Source organism: Falco biarmicus, chromosome 12, assembly GCF_023638135.1.
Source record: "Falco biarmicus isolate bFalBia1 chromosome 12, bFalBia1.pri, whole genome shotgun sequence".
NCBI classification, from domain to species: Eukaryota; Metazoa; Chordata; class Aves; order Falconiformes; family Falconidae; genus Falco; species Falco biarmicus.
The window spans coordinates 26,473,236-26,498,112 of NC_079299.1; the positions used below are offsets into that span (position 1 = coordinate 26,473,236).

The following is a 24,877-nucleotide window of genomic DNA, read 5'->3' on the forward strand; positions in this document are numbered from 1 at the left end:
ACTTTCATAGGCTGAAAAAAATTTGGAAAACAATAGCTCTTCCCCTCTAAACTGTTGCAGATGGACAGATTTTCTTTTTTTTCTCTGGTTCCATTGTAAGAGTAACACACATGTACCTCCATGTGCATTAAATCACAAATAGAATGCTATAAAACTGGGGTGCCTAAAGGAAATATGTTCTCAGATAAAAAATCTTTATAGAAAAATAACTTTGCTATGAATTGGGGAGAAGTGAAGACATTTTCTTCTACAATCTAATGCCAACTAGAAACCTAGTAATTTCAACTTAATTCGGCTGCTAAATAAGCCCTTAAGGACTTCTTTAGTCAGTCCAATTTTAACTGTGAACTGCTGAAACGCTTTCCAGAGCAGATTAAGGGAAGAAAAAGTCACAATTTCAGCTGAAGCAGAAAGGAGAAAGATTGTACAGATTCTGTCGTTTTTACCTTATTTCTCAAATGAGTCAGCTGTGCCTACCCAGCACCTTCATTCAGATATATAATGTAAGCATTCAGTGTCCTGCACAAAAGTGGGGACAGAGCAGCCAGCCTTGGCTGAGCCTTATTTACTCCCAGCACAGGTGATTAATCACAAAGCACGTCAGTCCCCCTGCTGAAAGCCAGCCAGTGCACAACACGCTCCATCTGTATCACATTAGGTGTTTCTGAAATGCCAGTGATCTAAACGCTGTTAGAAAAGGCACTTCTCTCCTTTGTGCTTCTCAGGCTGATAACAGTGCTGGATTCCTTGGGCATGGGCAAGCAGCATCTGGAACAGAGGAGGGATCCTCACGCTCTGTCCCAGCAGCAAAGGCACCCTTAAAAGGCGACTGTGCCCTGGAGCTGCGTGTTGCTGTCCCTGGGGCTACGAGTCACATCCAAGTATGATCACATCCCTCCTCTGCCTGCAGTTAATACTGATTTGAGAATACAGGGGACACCTATCCATGGGTGGAGTCTGCTGGAGGACTGCAGCACTGATTTAAATTTGAATATGGAGAAAGTGACTTCAAACGAGGTAGAATTTGCTCAAGCCTCAGAGCTCTTGCAAATCACTGTGAACACTACTACTCCAAAGCCCCTGCTCGTTCAGATCAACTGACCTTTCATGGGTACATTTGGCTTCTTTTAGGAGGTGGACCATGTAGCAGGTGGCTCCACTGGACAGTGCTGCTCACTCATTTTGGGTAAAGATAGCAGAATTTAGCTCTGTTTCATCATCCACTGCTAAGAGAGCATCTGTGGTGTTCAGCTTAGACGAGTAATAATCACAACGACATAGTGTCATCATTAGCATCTTCACTGTCATAGTGACTCGGAGCCCTGGTCATGGAGCCAATGCTTGCAAAAAGGAATAAATTTGCTTATGTGCTTTAAATGTAAGTGCACGGTTATAGGGAATATTAACTTAAAATTAAGCCAGGGTTCAAGCATTCTACTTGATGAGGACCCAAGAGAAGCAAACATCTCAGAATGAAGCAGCAAAATGAGAATTTGAGAGGGAACAGTAAAAAGATATATTTTAGTATTACTGATTCTGCAAGCTGTTTTGAGCAGGTTCAAGGGCTTCGTCACCAAGTAGCTTGAGGTATTAAAGCTTACAGCTGCACTTTCATGATCAGTTCAGTGTGGCACAGATTTTCCTAGCTGCAAAAGGGATTGTTCCTTTCAGCTCCAGCTGCGCAAGTGCTGGCACTGTAGCCATATGGTAGATTGGCTCAGCAAACCGGTTTGGCTGTAGGCTAACCATTTGTGGGAGGGCTGGTTATTTTTCAGCTGGATCAGTTCTCTGATTCAGTTCATTGCATGACTGCACGAACACTAATGCTGGTGTTAGGAAAAGGGGCATGAATAAGGGGATAGGCATGGGGGAAAGGAAAAAAGGACAGCAAGACTGCCCTTCCTTGCGCCAGCGCTGGTTTATGGCAGGTTGTAGTGATGTTAAACTAAGGTTTTTGAATTTACAGAGGACCCTGACAGGCAAAGCTAATATTTTCAAAGGATCGCTGAGCACAGATAACAGTGGAAAATGCTGGAAACTGAGCATTTTAAGAAGCTGGTCGTCCAGTTATACAAAAATCTAAGGCAGACAGAAATGTTTTAAAAAGGAACCTTTAAAAACAGATCTTTTTAATGCCAAGCCCAAACAGAAAGTGTTCTGTTGCTTCTCACAATCTGAATGAGCTCAAACGCAAGAACGCAGTCTACCTAAAACAAAGATGAAAGTCTGCCTAAAACAAAGATGAAAACTAGTAGTTGCAAAAAGACAATCAGTAAAAATGACAGCATAAATTAACATTTTAAAGAAACATTTTCTATCTAAACAGCCTTAGGAATTATCTTTTAACATAACAATGGCAGTAGATTCCCGAGGATAGGGTTTTAAATTTTTCAGCATCCCATAAAAACTTACGAAAAATACCTGTTGCTGTTGGTGAATTGTTGTTTGCCATGCATTAAACAGAAAAAAATGATGCCTTTGCAATGCTGTGATTTGTTTTTTACACCACTATAATATATTATTGGTTATCAAGAAAATTACTTTAGATTTTTTAGCAGTCTTAAACCTGTCTGCCTAGTAGTTCTATTTTTTACCTGTCATATTTAAGTGTAAAAATATGCTTTTAGCATTGTCAGGCAGAAAAGGAAAAAGAAAGGTCTGAGGTCACAGCTGGAGGGGCTGTGTTGCATGCAAGTATGTGTACTTGAAAATCTGTGCAGGGTCCAAACACTGAGTCAACTACAGTCTTATCATGGGGATAAAACCACTAAGGCAGCTGCTGAGTTTCCTGAGGTATCTCCAGTGGTGTAATGAGAAGCTATGAGGAGAACATATAAAGAATATCTATATTATGAATTATAAAGAGTAAAGGCCATGGGAACTTCTGCTTCTCCTATCTCCTAATAAATGAGGAGAGACACATTCGAGATGAAAAGGCCACAAAGGCTTAAGAGGGATAAAATGATATTTTTTTTTAATAGAGTCTATGAACTGAACCGTGGAACTTGCTGCCTTATGACATTACTAAAGGAAATACAGCTGCCAGAAGTTCATACACTTTTGAACAACTCTATTATAGGCACTATGATAGTATCTATGACATTATGGTACCAAGAATGAATGTGCCTTGTTCTACAAGCCATCAATTTTCAGAGTTGTGTGAAACATGGCATTGAAAAACATCAAGCCTCGAACTCAACTAAAAACCTGATTTCACATAAAAATGGAAATACATTTGCAATTTTGCTTGTCAATTTCTGACTCTTCCGTCAGTCCCTCAAGAAACAAAGGACTCTGTCATAGTGACCCCAATGTACTCCTCCTTCCCAGGCAGGAACAACTGTGCATATCAGTTTTGAGGGAACTACTACTATCTTCTCCTAATTCAGCATTTCTTGTGCTTCATTTTCTCAAGTCACTGTGGGCTGAGGGTTGGCTGCAGGCTCTGCAGTATCCTCCCAGTCACGTTGTCATGACATTAGTGTCTCACAGCTATCACAAATATTAATATGGGACATACCCATCCATTTATAGATGGTTTCTCTGGGAGTTACTATGTCTTCTCTGTATCTTTTCACTTATGTCGGTGCAAGGCTTTTAAAATGAGAACTTGCCCATCCAAACTGGAGTCTCCTACTGCAAAGGAAGGTAAACAGACATCTTGCTAGCCTACCTCCACAACAGTTTGTTGGCCAGACAAGGCAAAGGAGTGTTTGAGGTACCAGCACCAGTTTGGAGGGTTCTGTGTTTGCTATAGTTTCGTGCAGACACATTTGTCCCTCCTCCTCTCCTTTCCCATACTAGGCCCTTTTTGTTCACTGCCTTTCCAGCCCATCTCCTCAGCGCCTCATTTTATCCTGGTCTCCATCCTTATCCCTACGTGCTATCTGTTCCATGTTGTGCCTCCTTTGCTTGTCAGTCTCTCCTCTCTTTAATCTTCCTGCTTCACCTCCCTAAGTGCCTCACAGTGCAGGATGGATGCAGGTGCTCAGGCCCATCCCAGTCGTCTGTTCAGGCTTCAGATGAGGCAAATTCTTTTCAAGCCCCCCCAGCTGAGCTGGAAGTTGCTTCCTCACTCAGTGGATCTTGGCATTTGTCTGTGTTCTAAGTAGAGATTTTTTAGAGATTTGCAACATCCCAAAATTCAGATGGTATTCCACAGACATGGCAAAATTTATAAACTTGGCTATCAAAATCAAAATCTTCATCCCAAAGCCTGGAGAAACTGAAGTTCTTCAGGACAAAAAGGATTTTCTAAAATCTGGGTTTTTTTCCCCTTTTTTGTTTTTCCTAGATTATCAAACCCCCATATGCATGTCTAGCCTTCTCCTGAGGAAGGACTGAACCTTTTTGTTGATATGAAAAAATTGTAGCCTGAAACAGACACCTGCTGTAGAATATTTCCAGCTAAACAGTTTACGTTTCATAGAATTATTTTTAAAGTGCTAACCTGTTCCTTCCTCGTAATGAAGCTGCTGTGCCCCCTATGTCCATAAACATCTATTCATATCCTGCAGTCATGTGTCCGGTATACCAACCCTGTCCTGGAAATGCACTTCCTTTCCAAACGACCATATTCTTACTAATTGAAAAGAAGGGAAGAAAATGTGGGAGATCAATCGGCTGGATATACACCAGGATAAATGCAAGCAGTATTGCTGCCTTTTGGGCCTCTGGCAGCACCACTATATAATTCCACCTATGTTACTCTTTTCTAGATCAGCTGCTTAACAAATCAGTGGAGAATAGCAAGAAATTGAAAGGAATGTAAAAGCTTGATAGCTGGGAAAAATCAGAAGAAGATGGCTTGAAGTGCTAAAAAATATAAAGAGTTTTCAGAGCAGCAATTTAAATTATCAAATCAGCCTTCTTTCTCTTAGATTTCTATTAATCTACCGAGGCATCAGTCATGAAGTTCAGATGTAAGAACATGCTGGATTAACACATTTGTCATCCCATTATTTCATACTCTTTTCAAGAAGTACCCTCCAGTTAACATGGAACTTTCTAGCAAACTCTAATTACACTCTTTCCCAAAACATTCCCAGTATTTTTTGCAAGGCTCCCTCCCCCACAGAAATGCTCGCTAGAGGACAAACCATCAGTGGACATCTCCTTATAAAGGATTCCCCAAATCATCCTGTGGGAAGAGAATGCCATTTGAAATAAATTACAAAATAAACTCCTTTTATCGATTCAACAGGTTTCCAGAGAACAAAGGTTCCATACCACCCTGTGGCAACTCTGGCTCACTTAAAACTTCTCTGCCAGGTATCTCTGCTACACAGTGGCTCATGCTCTCACAAGGACGGCTCACATGCAGGATTCACCATTTTCTATGATAGCAGACCAAAAAAAAAACCTCAACCAAAGCCACTGTTGCACTTAGAAACAAAAATATCTAAGAAAAGACAGTGCTTTCTCCCTTCTGTTCCCCCCTCTTTTCTAAGCCACCACCTTCCTCTCTCTGATGCCAAAGCAGCATTGTAGTATAGTCCAGCATAACATTTTTTCCTGTGTTTTGGGTTGTGGGTTTTTTTGTAGTCCACAAGACAGCCTAATGAAGGGAGGCCCACATGAAAGAAAAACCAATAGACTAAAATAATGAGTCTGGCTCAGAAGGACAAGAAGCATTTTTACACATCATAGCCAGTTTGCTAGCCTTTGTGCAATACTTTAAGTTGAGATATATGATTTATTTATTTGTTTTTCTATTCTTTTGCATTTCAGATTACAAGACACATTTGAAAAAAAAATGACACAATTCTAATTTATTTCATAAAGGATTTACAGAAGACTTAATAAGCACTTATTTTGTGCAGAAGTACAAACATTGTGTCATTAAGCAACCACTGCTTCTGGAAGAGAAAATACTGCAAACTCTTAGCCCTAAGACAGTCAGACACACGCATCTTAAAAGACCGTCTTGAACCAAATTCTCCTATTAGCCGGCACTGAACTGCGTGCAGAATCACGCTAGCTGAAGAGCATTTTTAAAAGGCTTTGAAGGTTTGGAAACGCTCTGCATGTTTAATACTTTACACGCGGCATCTAGGGGAGCCTGGTAGGCAGCCCTGGGGACGCTCGGTGTAAGGCCGCCCTCTGACGGCAAGCGCTTCCCCCGGCCCGCGCAGGGAGCCCCCGGCAGCGCGGGCGGCACCTGGTCCCCAACGTCAGGGAAACGTCACAGCTGGTCCCTTCCACGGAACAGCACGTAGGCATCTGCACACGCAACCTCGACCTTTCGAATTTCAAGCTGGAAACAGTTGTTACGCTCTGACTTCTCTGCCAAAACGACAAAAGCATCGTTTCCTCACTGTCTACACGTCGCACTGGAGTTCTGCTGCGCGTTGTTACTGCACTCAGCAGTTTGGCGCTAGGACCAGATTCTCTGTCCCTCCTTTTGTACACTGGGGTCTTGTAAATTCTGGCCTCATTGAAGGGCTGCAATAAACGTCTTAACAGCCTCGTGCCTATCACGGTTTGAAACTGCCCTCTAGGGCACTGCAAAGAATAGTGCAGAGCACTATCTTACCTGCTCTCATACGTTCTTTTTCCTTTCCGTTCCCACCTAACCCTGGTCCTATCTATCAGGGAGGACTAGTAAAGAATTGCTCCATTAGTCCTACACAAGGTAGGAGAAAACAGCACAGCACAGTGCTGCTGGACCAGTATAAAAGAGATTGCAATTCAGAGCAGAGCCTGTATCTTTAGGTTCATGTTGCAAAATAATATGATTCTTAGGCATTCCTGACAAAAAATATACAAATTCAAAACCCACCAGCTTTCCTCTGAGTTTAGATTTAAGACCTAGAACACTGGATACATATCAGTACTACTTTGAGACAGTAACAGATAGATAGGTCACACGATTGTTTTGTTGCTTGCTGCATAGAAAGCATGTTAAATGGAGGAATGAATGGTAGCTGCATCTGAAACTTGAGGAATTTATATTCCTAATATACCTAAATAAACTTATTTTTTTCATACAGATACCCAGTAGTCAATTCTTTTGGCACAAAGTGTACTTCAAAACTAGCTTCAGGACAGCATAATCAATGCCTGAGAAAGATAGGAATTATCACAATCATCTTCTCACACCATTATTTAACATACAATACCTGTTTTGAAATTCTGCACCATGCTTGAGTTGCTTGCCATTTTGAAGGTTCACACTTACAAAGAAGTTAAACTGACAGCATCTAGCCCATAAACAAAGGCATGTTGTTACGAACCCCTCCTACAAAGTCAGAAAATCTACTCAAGGGCAATTCACATACTCCTAATTTGTTGCTGTAAATCAGATTGGGCTGGCAACCATAGATCCAGAATTCCAGAATGTTTCCATCCCCGCTGCACGGGAATGAGTGTGGAAAAATAAATAGAGTTGATAGGACTTATAAGCATGATGATTTTTATATTAATTTTACAGTAAGAATTATTTCCTTTGTGTTACGTTACCATACTATTTTGCTGCTGGATGACATTTTGCATGTGCCTGTAAACAGTAGATGGTCTGGTAGTAATTGAAATAAGTGGTTAAAGAAGGTGGCTTACCTTGTGTTGTCCCGTCTAGTCCCATGAGACATTTCATTGCCCTGATGATTTGCTCTGCTACAGGTGGACACATAGATGTGGCGTACACAGCACTGTGAGAATGAGTTCGTAAAAAGTCCACAAGGTCCTTACACAAGCAAAACAAAGCATGAATGAGCTTTGAGCTTGCCAAACAGCAGATTTCCCTCTTAACTACTGCAGGAGTGAGAACACGCAAAAGGAAGATGATGTTGCACCAGTTATTGGTTTGCTTTCTTGGCTGCTACTGTTAATACATGGCCTGAAGAAACATCAGGCAGGTGCAAACACTTTACCGTTTAAGTGGGGCAATTACAGCTGAAACAGAAGTCTGGAACAGAATAATATTTACTTCTGCGCTAAGATCTATTATAAAGGAGCCAAAATAATTTAAAGACCAATGAACAGCTGAACTTAAAATACTGTCGGTTCCTCTCTGTGAATGAAACAAAGCCTACATGACATCAGTGTAGTTTCTCTGCCACAAGACCTAATGCAGGAAAAGCAAGCTTATTGCAATCTGTTTTTGGCTATTTAGCGTATAAGTTTCTTCCATCTGATACTTTCCATCAGTGCGGCAGGGGCAGTCATGTTAGAGCCGGTATAGTTGCTTTAACATTTCCTTGTGTAACTAAGAGCACAATCTGCATTGATGCACTGTTGGCACGTGTAAAGCACCAATAACTCTCCTGAATCCAAGGATACTGTTGGAATTTGGCCCTTGATTGAGATCATCATTGTTATGACAGCTGATACCTCCCACTGCAAAGTATCAGAGTAACAGTTACCAACTAAAAGCTAAGCGCATGTTAGTGAGAAAGGGGTGCGGCCTGCTTGAAAACTGGCTTTGATAAAAAATACCACCAGAAAAAAAAAGCCAAAAAGAGTAACACAAATTATTGCCAAAAAAGCTGTATGAGTCTATGCTCCAGTGTTCTAGTCTAGTAACTTCAACGCTAAGGATAAAGATTACTTAACCTTATACAGGTTATGCATTGCTATAATGCAATTGTAATCCTAAGGGTTTGATTGAATAGCTGAGAAGGCTTCTGTGCTCTAACTGACACAGAATAAAAATGCCACGGTGAACTTTTGGCTACAGAAATGAATGTAGGTATGCTAGGTGTGTTGGGTGGGCAGCTGCCACCAAGGCCCTGAGACAAAATTTAGTGATACATGCAGCGAGGAAAAGAGTGACCCACTTTCATTTCAGAAGACTTCCAAGGATTAGGTAATGAATTAGTTCAGAGTGCTTTTCACAGGTCTAGGCTTACTATAATTTCTAGTACATTAGCCACATTGTCTTTGATAAGAGTTAAACCTTCAGATACAAATTCAGGAAGCAAAGGAAACAAAAAAAAAATGATTCTTGATGTATTATGATAGCCTGCTTTAAGATCTCCAGGGGCAAAACCAAAAAAGACAGTAAGAAATATACACTTTATACTTTCTTATAGCCCTTTTATTCTACTCAAGTGCTACCCTTATTAATGTTATCCTGCCAGCAACCATACGGGCTGTCTAACCAGACTTCCTACTCATTCAACAAACTACTTCAGAAATACATTCAGCAGGATATGAAAAGGGTAAATAAACAGCAACCACTTGATATCTCTGTCAAGCAGCAAAACGGATGACATTTCACAATGGAGATGATTATGCTTTCTCTTCTTCTACACCCCCAGTTAAAGCAAGCTCAGCTCTACTTTTTGTTGACATCTGTTGTTGGCAAGAGGTTGTTTTGTTAATAGACATAGAGCAACCAAGGACATGGATTTTACTATTGCAAAAGGCCCTGAGTAACCCTCTTTCTTCATCCTCCTAAAAATGCAACTATGAAAATTCACAGCTGCTTAGGAATTTTATTATCAGTGGACGAAACTGTGGCTTTAATCTCTCAATATTGCTCCACACACTGTTTACAAATGTGAAATAAAGTAATGAGCAATCTGCATGCAAATTAATGTAGTGAAGTATGTTTAGCCAACCACAACGTGTCTAAACATTTCCAAGACAAACAACAATCATCAGGGTGGCACAGAAATACCCAAAACAAGCAAATTACATAATATGAACATGAGACAAAAATAAGAAAGTCTGACTGTTTGATGTGCATTTGGGATCCAGACATAAATGGTACTAACTTTGGAATAGTGCTCCCGTGAAGCAGTCAATGCAATAAGATAATTAAATATATAACATATTAACATAATAGGAAGGTACTCCCCACCATGTTAAAACATTTGTGTTTTTCTTTTACCTTTCTGCCAGCTATGTATCCTCCAGCTGCGCCAAAGCTCTTTGTGAATGTTCCCATTAACACGTCAACATCATCAGGACTCATACCGAAGTACTCCACAACTCCTCGGCCCGTTGCTCCCACTGCACCAATGCTGTGAGCTTCGTCCAAGTAGAGGTAGGCTTTGTATTTCTTCTTCAAGGAGACTATCTCTGGCAGACGCACAATGGATCCTTCCATGCTGCAGATAGAGAGAATCATGGATGAACAGCAAATCCTGTACTCTCTTTAAGATACTGCCAGAAAACATAGTCATTAATTGCTTTATTCCATGAAAGATCTTCTGGAACCTCGATTTGTATTTACAGTTCAAAGAAAAATTGCAACCCTTTCCCACCTGTAGGTGAATATAAAACAGTCAAACAGTTCTAGCCTTCAAACAATCCAAACCAGTCAAAAGTCTTTGAACATTTAAAAATTTTCAACGCGCCAGAAAAGGAAGGAAAGGTATAAAGCAAGACGGAGATACCCAAAGCAGCACATTGCAATTTACTACAAAACGAATATTGTAATGAATTCTAAGGAATTTCTATAATTCAGTCTGGTCCCTGCTTACTTCATTGTCAGCTACTGTGGCAACAATTGGAGGTAACAGCTCTACAGTTACGGGCGCAGAGGAGCTCGGTCTGACATGCACAGGAGATGGGCCCCATGAAACTCACAGATGGTGCTGTGCATAACTCTAAGCAGCCCCAGTCTTCAGAGCGGACAGAATTGGTGATTAGAAAAGGGAGCTTAAATCCACTCTTGCCAATAGTTGCTCCTAACATGTACTTCTTGGGAAACGTAGCCTGCTACCTAGTACTCAAAAGGGAAAAAAAATAAAAATCCACTTTTTCTTTTTAATTTCTTACAGCCATGCAGGAAAAAGAAATATTCTGAACTTGCACTAATGGTGTACTGAGATTTGTAGAAATGAGAAAAGATGATAAATCTTTTGTATTGTTGGTAATCACATCAGTATGTTAGAAGGCACAGAGGAGTTGTATAGCAAAATGAAAGCCCAGGGAGATGAATAAGAAATGCACTCTAATCCCATTAAGATAAGTATCAATAATATTGCTGTGAAGACTATTATGTCTTGAAAGCCTTTGTGAGATGACTATAGCTATGCTTGGATGTGCTCTGATGCGCTCAGTGTCTGTTTCATAATGAGTTAAACATATTCTCTTCCGCTAGCTGTAGTGAGCAGGGCCTGAAATGCTAACCCACTTCCTACCAAACACAAAGGGAGTACGCTGTGTGCCAGGAAAACCAGCGCTCCCTGGCTAAGGTGTGCAGCTAAGGGGTATCCCCTTGCAAGTGCTACAAGAGTTTCAGGTAAGCAGAAACATTGTTCACAAATAGCATGTACAAAAGGGCACTACAATCACCACAACTTCTTAGCAAGTTTTAGGTCCTGGATCACTGGCTTTCACAGAGTTTTTTATTGCCACTCTAGCTGCACTATGCAGCTGGCAGTTTGGTAACACAAAAGGAGCAGGATGTGCTTTTAGAACTTGGGAAATTTCTGACAATTTTAGTCGTCCTTCATCCTTTGGTCTCCTGACTAAGCTTGGAAACATCTTGGTCTCCAGCTTTGAAGGAGACCTGCCCATAGGCAAGTCTCCATTAGTTTGAATGAACAGCATGGGGGAGCAGCCCTGGACAAGGGTTGCCTGGGCTGTTTGTACTGGGAGGTTCAGAAAGCCTGACTGTATGTGCCTGGAGGCATATTTTTGGCTGTCAGGTGACTGCTGGCAAATCTTGCCCTTCTCTCTTGCTCAGACATAGAAGGGGCAGCTGTGGGTCTGTATATCGGCACCATGGCCGCAGCAGTAAAAAAGGGTGGGTTTGTACTGCAAGCTCCTGAAGACTGGGCTTTCTCACTTTTCCCAAATGTCACTTGGCAGCTTGGGGAGTTGCAACTTGAACTACCACAGCTATTTTCCTAAGGAATACAAGGGCAGAGCCCACAGTCCTCACATAGCCCAGAGTCAAAGCATTAGTCAGCTAAAAATTATACGGAGCCACTGTGTGCGCTTGGGCACGCAGCACCATACGTGCTGGGGGTGGCAGCTTTGGGCTGCACCTGGTCAGCCTCCAGGTTGGCTATATGGTCAGCCCGCTATATGGCTATATCAGGTCCCTCTGCAGAGGGAGGTAAATAGACATCCCACCCTCCACCTTCCAGCAATACGTGGGCAGACCAGCTAGGCAGAGAAGGACAATAATACTTTTCCCCACATTTACGTGGATGTTATTAGGTTTAGTGGCTCATGGCAATTCAGATGGGAGAGACAGCATTTATCTTCAAAAAGAGAAGAGTAAGAACGTTAAATTAAAAATACAGAGCTTGATTAGCTGCTTATTTATGGAATGGAAGCAAGTTGTTGCTGAATCCCAGAACACATAGAGCTGGTACACGGCTGTTGTCAGATTTAATCATTAAAAGCATTCATGAAAACTTTTCTTACTTGTATGAGTAGATTTCTCTCTGAACTCTAGGCTGTTTAGCAAAACTAGGCACTTGTATTCAGTTCCAGTGTTGATTTACTGCTCTTGAAAGATGCTGTCTGACATAAACATTACAATAGTTAACAGCCATCCTAACATGGCCTTGAAGTGTCCATGAAGCAGATAAAGTGCTGCTGGTTTCGTGTACATTTTCTGTGCTGCCTTTCAAACAGGCCTCAGCCCTCCTGATGGCAGAGATGAGAGTTGTTTTGCTGCCTACTCTGTTCTTGGTCTCTCTTTTGACCCTGGGAGATGGTTTGTGATATGAACACATAAGCTCTGTTTAGAATTGCTCCAAGATAAAGCTCACTTCACATAACCCCTTGGATAGCCCAGATGGAAAGTTTACAGGATCCTTCAGTAAATATTGATGTCAACTGAGTTTAAGCCAGAGAGCCAGAAGTTCTGTCTCAGTCTGGTTGTGTCACTTTTACAAAGCTATTGATCTGTTTCCAGATCTGCTCAAGCGCGCAGGGCACATTGAAAAAGCTGTATGCAGATGAATATAAACCAACTCTGCCCAGGCCAGACGTTCTCATTACGTGGTATTACATCCTGTCTTGTAGCAAAAATTATTAGCTTGGTGACAGGGATGTAAAGCTGCTAGATTTCAGCTGATCCTCATCTCCCTTGTTCAGTGGGCAGGCACAAAAGCTTGCCTCAGTACACGCTTAGTTTAAATCTGCTTCCAGATGTGAGGAAATAATCCAAAATTTTGGGATCACTGAATTCTAAAGCTTGATTTAATCCCTACCAAATCACTGATATTCCTCCTGATGCAGCTAATGAATTGTGGAGCCAGGTGCTTTGAGAGGCAGGAGGTGTGCAGTTGTGCTGGTCACTTCACTTGGAACACAGGCTCGCGCTTGGTAAGTTTTTGTCCAGTTTATTTCAAAACTTCTCAGGAAAAGGGTTTTCTACATCCTACTATGGCACCACAGTTTCAATTTAATTTTTCTGTCAGGAAAGTTAATTTACCAATATTGAACCTGTTATCTTCTTCATAATTGTACCACTCAATGTCTTTAAACATGTCCTATAGTAGCACTATCCTTTCAATGTTTGCAAACTGTATCTGTTCCTCTTTCAGGCTAGTTTGTAATTGGGAATATCCCTCCTTTCCTGACCTGTTACTCCCAAGACTTATTCATTCCATTTTAATGTTTACTTTAGTTACTGTTTTCTTACATAAGCCTTGCACATTCATACAACAATCTGTTTTGCAGTTTAGAGCAATAGTTTTAAGGAAACTTTCTGACCCTGCTCTCAAACACAACCCCATACGCTGAAATGATAGAAATGTTAACCTTTAATGCTGGTCCCCAGCCAAAGACATTAAACGTTACCTGATTCTTTTCTGGAAGTCCAGTCACTTAATCCCAGGAAATAAAAAATAACCCTGATAAATTTCCTAAGGTATTGGCACTGAATCCCAAGGAACTTCTAATGTACATGAAAAGGCACTGGACAGTATCTAACTGATCAGAGAGCTATTTTCTTAGCTGGAAGGGAAAATACCCAAATTAAATTAGAAGCAGGGAAAAAACAAATGAAAAACAATCTGTTCTGAACAGTTTCTGGTGCCCCATAATTCCTGCCCTGGGCTTTGGCCTATCTGACTCCTGGGTAAGCACGTGTGCAAGACAGCAGAAGCCTACCACAAATCATGCAAGAACACAGTAACTGATTAATCCTGAACTGGAAATGGTAGAAGCCAAGGAAAACATTATCTGGAATTTAAATAATAGAAATATGATTTAGCAAGTCTGTTTAACCTGTGTCCTGGACACTGCCAAAACTTGTTCATGCTTTTTATACTGAAGATCAATGGTTAGATGGTCTCAGTTTGGAACACAAATGGAATATATTTGCTCCTAGGCTACCCAAGTTAAGAACCAACTTTCACTAGTAGTTACATTTACTTCTGATTTTTTTTCTTTTAAAGATAATAGAGACATTAAAAAGCAAAGAAACATATACTTATTGCTATTTATTTGACATGTTGCTTGAGTGCTTCCCAAGTCGAGGGGCCAATTCTGCTTTCAGTTGTAACCAAGAAAAATCTGTGGCTTATGGTTTCAAACACAACTCTGATTTCCAGAAATGCTCATGTTGGCTAACAATGACCCTTTTTAAATTCTGCCAACTGGTAAGTCCGGGCTCACGCACAGTGTAAACACTTTAACATACTCCTAATGGAAACAGAAAGCACATTTTTTTCCATACCATCAACTTGACCATACTAAGACTATGGTGTCCCATATAACAAGTTTTTTTAAAGAAGGAAAGCTTAGTGTTTCTTTTGCATCTCTGGAAAAAGCATTTCTGCAAAAATTTGCCAAGCCAAACTTGCAATTCAAGATATTTTAACATGAAGAAAGGCTCTAAGTTATTTAAATTCTGTATTAGTTGTCCCTGAAGCATAACTTAAGTCCTTTAAGGAGGAGTTAAAAAAAAAAAAAAAAAAAGGAAAAAAAGGCAGTATTAACTATTGTAAGAAGAATACTCTAACAACACTCTACCTCCTCTTAAACCCTTTAGATGAATGTTAATTTGGCATCTGGCAAGTATTCATAAAACCTAACATTAGCCAATATGGGGTCTGGAAAATTTTAGTCTCTCAAAAATCAAGGACCAAGAAAAGAACGAACATGCACACAAAAAAAAGTAAGACTATTTCTAATATCTTTCTCCGGCTTTTCTTTTGCACATGAAATGTTATTAGCTACTTACTGGATTAGACTATATGGCCTGCAAATCTGTCCCCAGCTGTGCTGTTAAGGACAGATCAGCTGTGTGTGTCTCGGGCTGGCAGTGGTGGCAGGGATACAACACGGTGGGGCATGGTGGTATTCTGCCTCAAGTCAGAGACTTGCTTTGCAAGCAAACCGTAATCTTGTACTATCAAAAACAACTAATCAACCAAACTAGCTACTGCTAGGGCTAGTTTCCAGTGAGAGACTATTAGAGACCTGAGTTTTGTTTTTCTTCAACATTATGCCTCGCACAACAATAGACACTGAGAGCACAAGTGGTGTCAGCGTTATTTAGCCCTTATGAGGCTGAAGGAACTTTACGGTTCCTTTTTTGTTGAAGTTCTCTGAGGTTTAACATGTTTTTATTTTGCATTCCAACAGAAGGTTTTTTGAAGTTTTGAGAACAAAATCTCCTTTGACAATGAACTGCAAAACTAGAGGAAAACTATATCAAATACACATCTGGAAATATAAATTGCAAATATCTTACAATGGGTTTGTCCCACTGCTTGGACCAAGCTGTGCTTCTGTGTCACCAGTCTACCTTCTTGCTCCTCAGAGATCAATATCCAGGGTAAAGGATTTAAAAGTGAACAAAGCTCAGCAGCCAGAGCATTTTCTGCAGGCCATGTGACTGATGGGAATATTTGTCAGTAAAATGTTGGTGGTCTACTTAATTTCTGCATGATCAAAGTCCTTAAATCTGAACTTTCTTTTAGTAGTGCCAAGCTATGTTTATTTGCAGATTTGCTCTGTTTATTCTGGTTGAAAGGAGACATTCAGCCTGCTTTGGATCAGCTGATCTGCTGTCGACCCGTTTCAGCTCTGAGTAACAGGTGTTTAGATAAGGGCTGATTCGTTCTCTATGCAGATGGAAAGCGTTAGGTAAAAAGAAAACACTGAAAGCTATGAAGTTGTGATGACATGAGACCGTAAAAGATTCCTTAGGAAAAAAGCTAATCAGCTCATCTGTGCTAGCATTTCTTGATAAAATGGTGTAAATGACTGCCCATTCAGAGTGTTTATATTTCAGCAACACATGATATGATCCCTACATATAAAGTTTAATGTTGCTTTCATAAACCATGTCACATCCTGTGAATGACTGGTTCTGGTTCCCTTCTCTCTGGTACAGGTGGTGCTACTCCCCAAACTATCCTTCTCTTACTCCCTTCCCTCTCTCATCATCACCACAGTAGCTTTGTCTAGATCCCTGCAAACCCTCTTACTGTCCAGATCCCTGCTTCTTCAGCCCTTCCCTCCTCTTCACGGTCTCAACCTCTCCCTGCTACAACTCCTTGCCCACCAGTGGCTCCCCCTTCCATGCCACCCACCAGCCCCATGGCTGCCTCCTCAGCAACCTTCTCCTGACTTGAGTGGTTGCCAGGATGATGCTTAGGACAGTGAGCGTGGCTGGTGCCTCTGCTTTGCTGCCAAATTCTAGTGAAGGTATGTCTTTCTGATTGGGTGTAAGATGCACCACACTAGTGAACTGTAGCTATCTGATTAGGATGCTGTATAATTACATGACATTATTGATGCTGAATTTGATGGATTATCAAAGGCACTTCTCTCATTCAGATTCCTACAGGGACTGGGGCTACATGAAAGACCACTATATAATTCTTTGAAAGCCAATCTTTTGGTGGTTTTTCCTGTTAAAATGTGAGTCCATTAGACCCACCACTGGTTACTAGAAAGGTGCTGATATCACTTGGCCTATATTTATCTTGAGTTTTTAGATTCCAACAGCCGGGTAAGAACTGGGTATGCAAAACTTAATTAGTTCTGCATAGTTAGTTGTCTTGTGATCTGTCCATGCACAGCAAACAACTCTAGAAAACTCAGCTTACTCCATAAGTAAAACTCCACCCCTACTATAGTTCCACAGATTTTATCACATCTGTGACAACATACAACAGCTGATGACCTATCTTGCTCTTAAAGTACATTTCCCACTTCACTGTGATTTGCTACATCAACTTTCAGAACACCACAGAGGATCTAACTGGAGCAAATTACACCAGGACTCAGATTGATGTAATGGAAATCAACACATTTATAAGATCACAGAATGTTATTATAGCCTCCACTCTCATTAAGATTTCTCTCAGATACCTAGAGTCAATGTTCGCTTCACTCAATATATAATTTTGTCCTCAGAAATGATAAAGGTTACTCACGTTTCTAGAACACAAACATACCTGTAAATGCCCTCCACAAGGATGATAATTTTCCTCCATGCTCTGCGGCTTCGAGGCTGCCCATATATTATTGCATCTCTCAGCAACTTCTCAAGGCTCTGCATATCTTTAGTTAAAAATAAGAAAAAGGAGGAATAAAAAACATTAACAATGATTTTTCTAAAGAACTTTCAATTTTCTCCTGACACTATTTTTCCTATACAGAAAAGAGAACATTAAAAAAAATGTGTCCTGAAGACAAACTCATTTTATTAGTAGGCAAGACCCAATGATTAATTTAATTTGCCTGCCTGCAATCTAGCGACAAGACGACTTACAAAACCCTTCCAGTTATGCACCTTATCTGGTAAACTTTTAGAAATTCTAAACGTAAATTTTTATTTAAAGACAAAAGGGAAGTGCTTTGCTTAAGTACTGAGGCTAAGTGCCAGCAGTTCTCTGTATGCATTGCTGACATTCATAATGTCTCAGTGTTTCCGGATAGTAAGTTTTTGGTTGCTTTCCAACATCACCATGGGCTCATGAATAACATCCATTCCTTCAGCAAAGGCTTAGATCAAGCTGCATGAATCATGTCAGGATGGCAGCAAGAGAAATCTTGTCCTCAAGAAGGAAAATGAGTGAAAGTTTGCTGATGAGAGAGGGAGAGACAACTGGATACAAGCACATGGCATAGATGCATTGATTTGGCACCAAAATGCTTGGCGCTGGTGGGACTTTAATATAAGGAGCCTGGAACAATGCTAGAAATTTAGCTTCTTTCTCAAGGGCTGAGTGTGGGTAACCTAACAAAATTCTAGAAGGAAAGTCACCAAAGTTTTGAAAAACATGGAAGAATAGAAGAAGTAAGAAAAAATATGACAGGAACAAGGGTCAGACTAAAGTGACTCTCAAGGCAGAGCTGAAATCTAACCAGCATTCTGGGTTTCTACGTGAGTGAACGCTCCAAACCGAATTATTCTGGTACTTTTCAGGAATCTAGATTGACATTTCAAAATGTTTCAAAGAACATCTTACAGAGACTTGTAATGCCCCAAGGAACCCCACAGATTAACTCAAACTGTGGGTTGGGAAAATCAGTGGCATTTTTTCACAATATAACCACACTGTTTCAGCAACACATTTTAACGTAGTTATTAGAACCTTTGAAAATAGTACAAAGCTAATCTGTAAAATCCAATTGTCCAAGTGAAGAAAATACACCTTAAATATATTTATACTGATGTATAGTTTGGTTTCTTGCCTGAGTGGAACCCGTCCATTTGCATATGAATGTCCATCACGAATAACCCATGACCTGAGGGATGGCTGGGTTATGACCTGAACCCTTCCATCCTGATACCTCACCTCTTGCTCGTACCTTTTACTGATGTCGGTAAAAGATAAATTTCTCAGAAACACCTCTGCCACTCTGCACCTTAATGCGTAATCTCTTGACCTAACAAGACCTTGCTATAATTTCCAAAGCACAAAACATGCACGATAAGTTGCCCCTTATTTCAATGGTGCAATCATTTGCACAGCTCAAGGAACTCCGAGATGGAAATGCATTATGAATAATGCAATGCAGACAGCACAGTTTCCACTAGATGGCAATCAAAGAAATAAAAGTTCCTTGGTGCTTTAAAAGGGGAATTCATTAGCCAGCTGACCATTTGCAGCATGTAAATATTTCATGGAAAAGAGCTGCTCACCTTCTCTTTTGTTTTGAGTAGATAACGTTCAGAAATCCTTCTGAGTTCTGAGCAGCAAAGGACAGTCCAGGATGACAGAAAGCTCACTCAGACACTCAAAAGCAAAATTTTTGTGTCCCCCTTTTTTCCACTGATTTTTTTCTCTACTGATGTCATTGTCATCCACATTCTTTTGGGACCTTTGAAACCCTCTGTCTACACGTCAGTCCAGATCATATCCAGCCTTCAAGAAAGTCGGTTCGCCCAGCCCTCTGAACTAAAAGCATAGCTTTGAAGATTCAGGTGTTTCAATGTACTTCCACGTGAAACAGAGAAAAAGGATAGGATAGAGAGAAGTGAAATGCATACAACTGTTTAATAGAGCTGCTGAAAAAATCCATGGATGTGAGGAGCTCCCCTGTCCAAACTAGTGTGGGACATGAGACCGCAGATAGGGAAGAACTGCTCTGAGGGATGAGCTTGCCTGACTTTACACGTGACATAGCCCTGCTGGAGTACAGGCTAAGGACTTGTTTGTTTGCAAGATCAGGGTTATCTCACTTTGATTTTGCCGTCTCATTCTGAAAAATTTACGTGTGACCATTTCTTAGGCCTGTAACTGTCAATGCATGATTTGTTTAGGTGCAAATGAATTTTACTGACCTTTTTACTCTATGCTTGTAGTGCCTTATCTGGAAAGGGGAAATTGGGAGGAAGAGAAAATCTGTTACCTTTAATCTTCCCCCCAAAAGGCTGTTTCTGTTATTCCAAGTGAAGATGCAGTGCTCTCTCTGTGCTCGTGCTCAGACTTTCCAGAAAGTGGGATATACTGAACCTCAGGAAAAATAACAGTGCAACTCCAAGTGACTTTCAGATATCAAATTATTTGCCCATTAAATAGAGTTACACTGTGAAACACTGGAACATTGAGATGATGAGTTGCACAAGTCCATCTTGAATAACCAGTTATGGGGAAAATAACTGTCCTTCTTGTTTGACCATCACAAGCCCAGGCTTTTCAGCGGTAATGGCTAACAACTGTGCACCAGCCCAGGAGGTGGTAAGAATTTCACTTGATTAATTAGTCAAAGCACAACCAAATGTATCCTTGCCTTACTTCCCACCTTCTCCCTATGGCATATTGTCTAGATGTGGAGGGTAAAGTTTCCTAAGCAGGGACAAGGAATCTCTTAGGGTTTTTAGAATTTAATACAGACTTGCATAATCCTTGTTTGGGATCCTTCAAAATTACTTCAACAGAAATACCAACACCACAAACTGCCAGTGGGTGTAAGCAAGCCTGGACCTGGGCAGGCAGCCGTGTGTCATGTTGCCTCCAGTGCAGGTGGGACTCCAGACTCCTGGAGGGGCACCTGCCCTCTCCCAGGCACACTCACTGCCTCCTCGCAGGGAGACACAGCGTCTCCACCCCTCATCCTTACACTGCAATGCTGGCGATGTCATCACCATTCCTCTGCATGGACTGGAAATCTCCTGTGTGATGTGAGCTAAAGCCTTTTTAATTAAAATAACAGGCTACTACTACCCTTATCACATGCTTCTTTCCTTTGCCTTGTGTTTGCCACTGTCGTTTTCAGTTTCTCCTCTTACGCAGATTCATGCAGACTCTGTGGCTACCTGGCCCTTCTCAGCCTCCCATGCAACCACCTCTCCCCTGCTACAGTGCATATGCTGCAGCACCTGCCTCCTCCTCTCTTGCTTTCCCCCTGCTGGTACCTTTTCCTGGTCACTGTCCTTTCGCGAGTGACTTCAGTGGTTAGTTCCAATGCTGTCCCCTCTTGATCCCTAAAGCGACGAAGGGAAACCACCACAAGGGTTTTGTTGATGTAAACAGTAGCTGTATGACAGTAGAAGGTGGTTTTCGTTCTAGTGAAAATTAGCCTTTGAAAAGTCCCTGAGTGCTGGCACAGCGCTGAACAGCAAAAACATTTTTAGATCCATTTCCCTGAAATCACAGCTTTGAATATCTTTGTTTGGAATAGGGTGGTGGGAGTGGTGGTTACTGCAGCCACAGTAACAGTCTGAGACTCCCCTCCCTGCCCCTCAGTGAATATATATCTCTGGGAAAGTAAAGGGCACTGGCTCAGGAAAGCTTCCTATTCACACTTGGCAATCAGACATGGCTTTCTCAAATCAGAGAGGGCAAATGCAGACACAGCATACTAGGAGCAGGATATACCAGTCTCCTCTCTGTGGCAGCGTCTGTATGTGTCACAGGGAAATACAAGCCAAACTGGATTAGGCTGTGGTCCACCTATCTGGTGCAGTAATCTTGTCTCTGAGAGTGGCCAGAGGCTTGAAGGAGGACAAAACCTAAGTGGGTAATGTGCCTCTCATCCTGCTCTGTAGTAGCTTAACACTGCCCTCCCTTCTGAAGTTCAAGGGCCACATACACCTTTGGGGAAAAAAATAAATATTAAGAAACTGTCTTGTACCAAGCCACTGCAAGCTCTTTGGTTTTTTTGACTGACAAGGTTTTTCACTAGTTTTTACCTGCTTATTTATCTCTTTTGTTTCCCCCCTGTTTTGTTTGCTTGTTCACTTAAAGGCATGCACTTATAGTTTTCCACTTCTTTTTTCTCTCCTTTCCTTCTTTTTTGCTAGATAATATATTTGCACTGAAAGATGAGGACATTCTGCTGCCTAAAAGTTCTTTCACTGTTAATTACAACTCCTCCTGTGTTTTCCTCCTGTGTTGCTGTGTTTTTGCTTTAAGGTGTCCTCGTGGCACACATATCTGAACTCCAAAACATTAATCTGAGTGAGTAGACTCAGAAATGTCAGAGTTGGATTAACATAAATTCACAACTGTTGTCCAAGCAGGAAACTATATTTTGTATGGAAACCTGAACAGCTCATACCTGCATGACACACTTCTGTCATCAACCACCTGATTTGTGAGAACTTAAAAAAACCCGTACTACTTCCACGACACACTGGAAAGGTGAGTAAGGAGGAGCTAGGAATGTACTGCTGTGATTCCCATTTCAGATGTAGATTCAAGCGCCAGATTAGAGGCCAGGTTTTCACCTAACCAAGGTGCTTGGTTGTGCCTTGCAATTGCCCGCCTTCCTGGTAGCATTTGTTCTGATTCCATGTTGAAGTGTCCTTGCAATGAAGAGAATTAGATGATTTTTTTTTTCCACATGGCCTGATTTCTGTGTGTAGTCAGGACATTCCCACACACTGCTCACACAATTGCAAATCTAAACCTGAAAATGTGACTGCAATTGATTTGCTTGATGTTATATGGGAGAAATATAGTAGAATTAGAAAGAATAAACAAATCCTAAGCCTTGTACAGCACCTTCTTATACAGGCTGATAGGAACAGAATTCACTTGGGTGTAGTTAGTCAGTGGCACACTCATCTGTCCACTGAATGAACAAAGACATTCTTTCACCTGACACCAGTACAAGACCCAGAACTGCTGCACCTGATACCAGTATAAAACTTGTAATTGCTGTGACACAAAATCCTTGATAAAATCACAAACCAATTAATGGCTAGCTATTTGGTTTTGCTTTTTCAAGTTTTATTGGACGGGTCAAAGGATTTTGGCTAATATTTAACCAAGATCAAGATTAGAGGTTCTGAAAAAGAGCTTTTAAATATATGACATTAATGAAAGATTGTCTTAGAAATAGAAATAGTTTCTCCTGGGACCAGGAAATAAAAAAATCCAAAAGTGTAGCACCCATATAGCTAAGGGACGCCCATTCCAGTCCCTTGGGGAGGGTGGGAGAGGCTCCCTGGAGTCCAGGCCTGGTGAGGGTAATATCAGACACCTTCTGACATAAAACTAACCAAGACCGGGCTACTACTGCCAAAGAGCCTCCCACCTTCCTCCCACTGCATCCTAGTTGTTGGAAGGTGCAAGTGTAGAAATGCAGCCTTTTTCTAGTGTCCTAAATGAAACACTGCCTGGGAAATGGTGACTTGAATGGTGCCCACACTACAGCAAGGGAGACAAAAGGCAGATGCTTTATGGGTGCAGGTCAGAACAATTCTAGCCCTAAAATCACTACTACATAAATTTAGGACTGCTCAGGTCTTAAAATAAAATGAAACCCCACCAATTAAAAATCCCCCTCCACCCATTCCTCAGAGCAGGGGCTCCAGGGAGCTGAGCTTTGCTGCTAACATCCACAAAAACTCACAATTACCTGAAACAGAAAAAGTCCAGTACAGGCCAAATACCCTGTGGCATACTGGTGTGACCTTGGCAGGGGGGAGACTAGGAAATGAAAGCCCACAGGAAGGGAATTCCCTGTTCAGTAGTTTTTAGTTATAGGGCTGAAATATTCTCCTAAATTTCTCTCACATAGATCATCTGTAGGTGTGTGCCTGTGCATTCTCTCAGCCCAGACCTGTAAATTCCTATCTGATCACAAGGAATGAATTGTTCACTGGCAGGCAGGATGTAGGGCACATTCCTAAGTCCAAATAAAAATGGACTTATAGGTCCACAGCACATTTTTGTTCTGTTACTCACCTTAAGGCTTGAAGACTTTCTCATGCACCTGTGCAATATTTTTGTTAAAAAAAAGAAACACCCAGATGCCTTTTATTTTACTTAGGAGAAGCATTAGAGGGCTAATAATTTTGTCTCTTCTAGAAAAGCTGTTCAGATTTTGTGAAAACTGTAATGCCTGGAACAGATACCCACTTATAGAATTAGAATTTTGTTAACTTTTGTAAGAATAAGTATTATACATAATAAAGGTAATAAGCAGAGATTACTTGTTAGCTTACTAATGAAATAAAAATAATCATTTGCTTTTGAGCAATGAGAAATAGATCCAGTATTACAGATTATATGCTCTGAAATGAAATGAGTTCTACAAAATTAGGTACAGCATAGCCTTTGAAAGATGAATGTGCTTCAGTAGCAAGTTTTAAATATCTGGGTTTAATTTGTTTTCTGTGAAATATTTTTCTCATAGGACAAAGTTTCCTGCATTTTTTTTTTCTTGTAAAAATACTTTTTCCATAACAGGTGGGAAAAAGAGAGCAGGGAGAGATTTACAACGCCAATCTTGTTAGAAAGAGAGGTTACTAGCACACACCTGTGTATGTTTTTAGTATAACATTCCGGAAGTAGCTGGTTGAGAAAATATATCACTACTTCACTAAATTGTTACTTGGTTATTCCTCCTCATTTTGATAGCCATTTATAGTAACTGCAAACATTCACACCTCACCTGTCTCCCAGTGTCTCTTCTACACATGTGCAACCAAGGAAGTTGGAGCTGAAGTAAATATGTTCTAGGCAGTTTTAACAGGGCATTTATCACAGCATTTTAAAAGAGGCTGATGTAAGCAACAAGGAACATGGAAAAAAGTCTGCTTTCTCAAGCTGCATTGTAATAGCAAGAAGCTAACTTTGAAATCTACTGCCTGATTTGAATTTATTTTGATTCTCCTGCACAAAAAGCGTGTCTCAGGCACTAGTGGTGGTGCCGCCTGGCATCTCTTCCATTTTCTTTACTATAGGGCAATACTTGGTCAAACAGTATATGTGTGTAAGTTGGCAGAGCTCCAAAGGAGATCGGCCAACTCACGCCAGCACACAACTTGGCTTTGTACATACAAGTAAGAATGAAATGCACATTAAGCCCTAATCCGATTGGTGCCCAGGGCCAGGATCTTTAAAGGGTCATTGATTTCCTTCTATGAAATGACATACATCAATCCCCTGACCTTGGAAAGAAGAGGTGGAGGGTATTACCTTTTTTGACTAGAATACAGAGGATTTTCAAAAGTAAGATGAAACACATTACTACCTGATGCTGAAATTAATGATCTTTAAAGATCTTCAAGTGGTAACTCAAGGGGCAAAGTTTTCTATTC

At 40.9% G+C, this 24,877-nt stretch overlaps 1 protein-coding gene across 1 annotated transcript in view; it reads right to left on the reverse strand.

Annotated features, from left to right (window-relative positions):
• Positions 1-24,877, reverse strand: part of SPTLC3 (serine palmitoyltransferase long chain base subunit 3) — an 86,830-nt gene that overhangs the window by 9,531 nt on the left and 52,422 nt on the right. Inside the window, exons 7-9 of the mRNA XM_056357442.1 lie at positions 17,331-17,436; positions 9,836-10,055; positions 7,558-7,684 (exon numbers count right to left, since the gene is read on the reverse strand). Of these exons, the coding sequence (XP_056213417.1) occupies positions 7,558-7,684; positions 9,836-10,055; positions 17,331-17,436 (453 nt within the window). The remainder of the gene's footprint in view (positions 1-7,557; positions 7,685-9,835; positions 10,056-17,330; positions 17,437-24,877) is intronic.